We start from the raw sequence: 7,352 nt of genomic DNA on the forward strand, positions 1-7,352 counted from the left end.
GAACAGCAGCTTGAATCTAAGTGTATTAAAACCGAAAACAGACACACAAAGATTTATAATTCATGTTGAGAAAAAAAAGATGGATAGAATAAATTGTATTGATGTCGTAGACATAAGAATGCAAGGAAAAAAATGGAAGACACATAAGGGAAAACACACAGAAAACCAGTGGGGATGGAGCTATAAGAATTGCCACTGGTTTAATTAACTTGTGATTCTCTTCAAAGTTTTCTTCACAGCATCTTTGACATCTTTATTCCGGAGACTGTAAATGAGAGGATTCAGCATGGGCACTAAAAATGTATAAAACACTGAGAAAAATTTTTCCTGGCCCATAGTCTCAGCAGATGATGGCTTGACATAAGCAAGCAGCCCAGATCCGTAGAAGAGACTAACAGTTATGATGTGAGACCCACAAGTGCCCAAGGCTTTGGACCAACCCTTACCTGATGACATATGAATGATATTGAAAAGGATCAAAGCATATGAGACTAAGATAATGAGGCTACACAAAATGATACCTGTACCCACCACAGCAGTACTCACGAGTTCATTGACATAAGTGTTACTGCAAGAGATCCGAAGAACAGGGAAGATGTCACACATGTAATGTGTAACATGAGGGGGCTGGCTTGTTGGGGTTTCTGTCCCGCCCAGTACCTCAACAAGCCAGCAAGTCCCAAGGAAAATCACACACAGGACTCCATAAGGTTATAAACTGATTGGCCCATTTGGTCAGGCTTCTTGTTAACTCTTATAACATATATTACCCCATTATCCTTATCTATGTTAGCCACATGGGCTCAGTACCTTTCTCAGTGTGACAGCTTACATGTTGCCTCTTCGGTGGTCTGTGCAGGAGTGGCTGAGAGAGAGCTTCTGCTTCCAGAATACTCCCAGTCTCTTTTCTCCACCCCTACTTCCTGTCTGGCTTTCCCACCTATACTGCCTGCCTGGCCAATCAGCGTTTTATTAAAATATGATTGACAGAATACACACAATTCTCCCGCACCAGTAATGATTAATGATGTTGTTTTTACAAAAGTTAAGCCTAATCATTAAGCCTGTGAGTATCATGGCACTAGAAAACCCTATCAAATATGAACCAAACATCAACAGACAACAGATCTTAGGCAACATGATAGCCTGGTACAGTAAAGGCTTACAAATGGCCACATACCGATCATAGGCCATGACTGTCAGCACATAGCTCTCAGAGTTGACAAAAAAGCAGAAGAAAAACAGCTGAGTCATGCATCCTGTAAAAGGGATGATATTCTTCTCTGAAATAAAACTCACTAGCATTTTTGGAGTAAAAACAAATGAATAACAAAAATCAATAAAGGACAGATTGAAAAGGAAAAAGTACATGGGAGTGTGAAGATGTGAATTCAGGAAGATAAGACTCATCAAACTCAAATTACCCACCACTATGGCTGTATAGTTCACCAAGAACAGGAAAAACAGGGGCAACTGGAGCTCGGGTTGGTCTGTTAGTCCCATAAGAATAAACTCAGACACTGAGGTGTCATTTTCTGTAGCCATTTGCTTCATGGGTGGCATCTGTAAGAACAGAATGTGATACTACCAAGTATTTAGTATTTGACTCCAGAGGGATAAACTGAAATTATTCGTTTATAAACTTAGATTGAGGGAAACATAACAAGCCATGCAAAGACCCTCAACTATTCATACTAATTTCTGAAGAGCTCCAATTTGGTGTTTATCATACCCATAATGCATGTGTCTGTCCAGAAAGCACGCAAAAACTCTAATTTTGAATGTAATTCTTTCTTTTTCCTTAGTCTTTAATTAAAGCTAAAACTGTGAAAGAGCAATACATAAGAACTTTCATGCAGTATTCCCAATTTATATACTTTTGCAATTCAAGGTACATAATTAATACAAATATGATTTTGTGTTTACCTTCATTCACCTGGAGCCCTCTTTCCTTTCGGAGCTCTTGGAGACTTCCTTTTTTCTTTCTTTACTGAGAGTTCCAGGTACCCAATAATAAACAAAGTTATAGACATTAGCAAAAATGTGTAGATGAACTCCTAGAACAGTAACTCAAAAAATTTTTGCTTGAGAATTTCTTCACAAATTTGTTTTCACACACACAAAATAAAATGCAATCTTATGTACGTCTTCAAAGCATTACCTCACTCAAATGAGGAAATTCATTAAAATCACGGGTTGTTATTCTCATCTTGATGATTTCCTCCCTGTTGGATTTGTGCCTTGAGAGTGTTAATTAGTGAATTTGTGCTTGCATTCTGTGCTTGCATTCTGTGCCAATTTGGATCTTTTTAGATTCAAAGTTCTCAGTTTATGATCTTCCACCAGAGGCTCCTAATTGCTTTAACAGAGTTGTGAGCATTCCTTTTTGTTTTTCCTCTATGCTTTGTACAACTCTACAAGTAGGGTGTCCAGGGATGTGCTGACTGCCATTTGTAGCTTTCCTCTGGTCATCTCTTTCTGCAATAATGCACATTAGATCTATGGTTTAACAGTGTGCAAAACAGTTCTACAAAAGCTTTGAAAGGAGAGGAACAGTCTCCCAAATCAGCCTGAGTTTATACTCACTCCTCTCCACTCCCTCGCTATGAAGTTCTACCTTCTCTGAGACTTGCTTATATATCATTATATCTGCATATTCTTATGTAAGCCTACAAAATAGACTCAGTTCAACAGGGCTTGAGTTATGGACAAATGGTAGTGTTCTTTCTTATAAAAATCTATTGGGTTACATTCTGAAATAAACAATGAAAAATTAAATAAAACGAAAGAGGTACCTCATTGTGGTTTTGATAAACAGATGACACACATGATGTACTAGAACTGTAATAGATACAATAACTGCCAGTGATGAGTGTTAGTTGTTTCATCCTTTTTCACATTCTTGTTCAGATACATGAAGTCTCTAACATGGTCACATTTGAATAAAATACATTTTTAGTGTGGTGTTATTGCTCTGCATAAAAAAGAATAACAACATGCACAACCACTTTGTATTCCATGTCTTCCATGTCTATGTCTCCTCTCCATCACTCAGATGTTTTACTTGTAATCAATAAAACTTCTTTAGTCACTGTCAAAAGTTCTGTGTATCACCATGGAGATCAGAAAGAGAGAAGTGACAGGTAAATACATTGAATGAAGAACACTAGAAGAGTGAATAAAAACTTGTCAACAATAATCCATTTGCTTTCACATCAGTCAAGAATGAAAATGGAGGATCAGATAGAGTGAAATAAAACACAGTTTAATACTGTAAAAAACTCGCAAATTCTCTACCAATTGTTCTTTAGACTCTTCTCAGTAACAAATGAAAATTTCTAAAACTTTTAGTTTTCTATTCTTTGAAGTATTCAGCATTGTCATTGTTATTTATTTTAATTATTTTAATAGAAGCTTACTAATATCTTCTTTGATTTTTCAAGTCCTTATCTTTTTAAAACATTCTTTGAATATTTAATGCAATTTACAAACAGCATGAAAGGTAAGTTCAAAACCCAAATTTTATATGAAATTATTTCCTTTCTTTCCTTTGTCTTGTTTTATATCAAAATTCTTTGTCAAATAATATTTTAACCTTGGTAAGTTCCGTTAATTTTTATAAAAGTATTGCTAAGGCCAAACCACTACCATGTCCCTCCAAACCTCTTAAATTTCTAACTCATCTTCCATCTTTGCATCCTCTTCTTTATTGTCATCAATAACTCCTGAATCCAGTTAGGGTAGGACTCAGGAAAAGACAAAGGCAAAGAATAGCAAAGCAAATATGATTCAATGTCAGCATCCAGGAACTCTAGTCCTTTGTAGACCTAGGAAGAGCATGAGGAAATTCTTTGTACTCTCTTCAACTATTTCATATATATCTAAAGTTCTTCCGAAGTGTAAAGTAGGTAAAACATCTTATAATTAGTTGCATTTAGCAATTCCATAGTTTACACATATTTCCAAACCTCATCTAAATGAGACGTATGATTCTGTCAGATTCAAAATTATTATTTTAATATTAAGCAGTAAAATAAAAAAATAAAAAGTAAAATATATGTTTGTATGTGTGTGTGTGTGTGTGTGTGTGTGTGTGTGTGCCTGTGCCATTTGACTCACAGAGCCTCCAGGAATCTGATCTATGTGTGCATGTCTCCCAGATAATGTGATACAGCACCAGGTTGGAAAAAAGTAGTTAATAGGATAGACAAACTCAGGTGACTAAAAAGAGATTAAAGGAAGAAAACTGGTGTGAGTTTGTCCAGCTCTATTAAGGGAATTTTTCTCTCTTAAAATGAGATAAAGGCGGAAATCCCATTTATCTCAAAAGGTGCAAGTAAAATATTTCTTTAAAGCCTGCACTGCACAGCACAGAGAGGACACTTGGCAGATGAAACTTGGTCCCAGACCCTGGAACCCATCAGGCTTTGTTGGAATCCTAGCAAGCAACTGATTCAGACTCCTCATTTTAGGGAGTATTGCCTAATTTCTAAATAGTTCAGACGCTTATCTTTATAATAAACATATTTATTAAGGTATAATACATATAAAAGTAAGTATTTTAAAGCATAAAGTTAGTGTGCTGTATTTATATAATTTTTAAAATTGTATATATATATTTCTATTTTAAAATTCAACAGTTTGCTGTATTGTATCATTTTAAGAATTGTATATGTATTTCTATTTTAACATTCACATTGTTGTATATTTTTAAAACTTTCCTGTTGTGGAGTATTAGTTAAATATGTGATACATTTGTTTCTGCTGTGTTACAGTTATTTTGTAATTATTTAGCGATGCAAAGATGGGTTGCATTCTTTTATGTTGCATCTGTTTAACTCCATGAAGCTGTGTTATTCTGCCTATCTAAGACACATGATTGGTCTAATAAAGATCTTAACAGTCAATAGCTAGACAGGAGAAAAGATAGGCAGGGATGGGAGGCACAGAGGATAAATAGGAGGAGAACTCTGGAAAGAAAGATTGGGAAGCGATACAAGGAGAGGAGAACGCCACAACCATTTCCTGCACAATTTGCAGCCCAGAAGAGAACTGCAGAAAGAAGACTGAGCCACAAGACGATTGGTCCTATGTGTTGGCACAGTACAGAGCAAAGGTTCTTCAGTCCACACAATGGTTCTTCTCTGAACAGCAATGGAGTAAACAGATAGGAGGCAAAACCCAGAAAGTAGGCAATGATACAAGTAAATCTCCTAAAACACTGACTGACCTTCCTGGTGCCTGTCAGGAAAAAGCAGAAGAAAAGTCATCCCCTGGACCCACCATAGCTGCCAAGCCTGTTAAAAACACTGGATTATTGCGGAGCATTGGGGGATGGGTGGGCAAGAAAATGTAGTCAAACAATGCCAGCAACCACAGGAATAAAACGGCTTGTGACATTATCCTGTAAAGAGCATGAAAATGTGTGGGAGTCGCAGTTCCACGCCACCCACCTCCCACGAGTTCCATATTGTCCTAGGGGTTAAAACACAAGATGCATATACACAGATACAGAGTTCCAGTCATCCTCAAGAAGAGAATGCCCAATTTATTCAACTTAATCCAGGGTTAAATACTTTTGGCCCCAGTAAAGGAAAACTCCTCCCACCCAGAGGGGGCTGGAGAAACTGGCCTCAGGCAGGTGGTCGAGGGTGCAAGGCAGTGTCAGACAGGGTAGATGGGCCTTGGCGCCTTGAGCTTCTTTCAGGCAGGTTGAGAAATTACCATTTTAAAGTAAAATAGACCCTTCAGGCTAAAGTACCAGGCTGTAGCAGAATCAAGGATGGAACTTAGCAGGAAGCTTAGCTGGTTAGCATAAGCATTACTTGCATCCTGTGTTTTGGCCTCAAGGAACAGGGAGGACAGGGCCTCATAAAAATGCACAAGGGGCACAGAGCATTTTACCCTGATAGAGCTGCTACATGAGTTAAGACCAGGCTTACAGGCTTGCACATACTATGTAACATTTGCTTGGTTGATATGCATCTTCAGTCAGTTTATATACAAGTATGTGCACACATCCTGTAAGTGCATACAGTTTAGACTTAGGTAGCTTTATGACTAAACGAAACACTACAAATAGGAGGAAAATGATACCACACAGTGCCTCGGCTGGGCACTTGGGGGTCCCATTGACATATCAGTCAGGATTCCATTGCTCCCTTCTGCTCTTTGGATGTGTCTGTGGCATTCTAGGCTTGAAATTAAAATAAAATTATACTAATGGATGCTGGATAGAAGAGCCTTATTTTTTATTACGGAAGATGTTAGTTTTGTAACATGGTGATTTGGTTGACCACAATAAAGGACAGGAATAAATGATCTCCCCTTCTACCTGGATGACAGAACAGATTAAATGCTGATGATAGCATCTTTGAGTATATTCAAATGAGAAACCTTTGGCTCCTGCTTCTCTTTAAAATGATGATGTGTTTTGATTGTGGTCCAAAGTTCTGAAGCACTACTTGGCATCTCCTTCTTTGGTGGTCTCAACATTCAAACATAACAGATTTGATAAAGGGTTGGTAAGGTGAGGTCTGACTTGTCTCCCCTAGGTCATATGAATCCAGTGGTTTTAGGGTTTTGTTTTAGAGGTATTCATTTTTAAAATAATGGCTTCTAGATGATGTTCATGGAAGGAATGAATCCTTAGAACTGTGCCACCAGAGAAAGAAAATCCTATCTAACAGTGTGTTTATCTGTGTCATACCCTCATTTAGACCCTCTGCTAGAAAAGCAGAATCAAGTCTCAAATAACACCTTTTCAATCGTATCTTCTAGTATTGTAGACGTAGGACAGTACTGTATCACACCTCTGTGAAAGTAAAATAGCTTGTACCTGCTTTATGATACATAGTAGTGACTGTGCTTTATCAGGGCTGTTTTTAATGATGCTGTCCAGAATGTTTACCTTCCGGATGATGATTGAGAAGTTAGTTTAAAAGAAAAATGGTGCCAGGTACCACAAGAGTAACAGAACTGTGCTGTTTTCTGGGATTTTGTTTTTCACTTTTTTTAATGGAGTGTGCTGGATGTTTCAAAAATTTTGTTCAAATGACTGCAGAACCTGGAAAAGCTGTTGCTGCTATTAGTGCACAACATACTGCTATTATTGCTATATTGCTATTATCTTTGGAAACTTTAGCTGTGCTGTTAACTTTGAAACAAAGTATCCAAGTTTACCATGTTGAGTTGGTATTGTACAGGAATTAACAGTCGTATTGTTCTAGAAATGTTGAACTTTTTTCCATTTGTACAGGGATAATACACTGTATTAAATATGTAAGGTCTTATCTATGTGGGTTTGATAACAAAATCTAATAAAATATTCTCTAAATAAACAAAGAGAAGTC

At 37.2% G+C, this 7,352-nt stretch overlaps 1 protein-coding gene across 1 annotated transcript; it reads right to left on the reverse strand.

The window, feature by feature from the left end:
• Nucleotides 1-204: 204 nt before the first annotated feature.
• On the reverse strand, nucleotides 205-1,563 carry LOC148122361 (olfactory receptor 8C8-like). The gene is made up of 2 exons (XM_087905073.1): nucleotides 1,020-1,563; nucleotides 205-611 (listed from the first exon to the last, which is right to left on the reverse strand). The coding sequence occupies exons 1-2, from the start codon at nucleotides 1,561-1,563 to the stop codon at nucleotides 205-207; spliced, it is 951 nt and encodes a 316-aa protein (XP_087761199.1).
• Between the last annotated feature and the right edge of the window lie 5,789 nt (nucleotides 1,564-7,352).

Source organism: Myodes glareolus, chromosome 4 (assembly GCF_982192425.1).
Source record: "Myodes glareolus chromosome 4, mMyoGla1.1, whole genome shotgun sequence".
NCBI lineage: Eukaryota > Metazoa > Chordata > Mammalia > Rodentia > Cricetidae > Myodes > Myodes glareolus.

Excerpts from the sequence above, each read along its gene's own strand:
- LOC148122361 (XM_087905073.1), bottom strand. The coding sequence starts at position 1,563 with ATGCCACCCATGAAGCAAATGGCTACAGAAAATGACACCTCAGTGTCT. Across the intron at positions 612-1,019 it reads TAAAAACAACATCATTAATC|ATTACATGTGTGACATCTTC; the intron begins ATTACTGGTGCG and ends CTCATGTTACAC.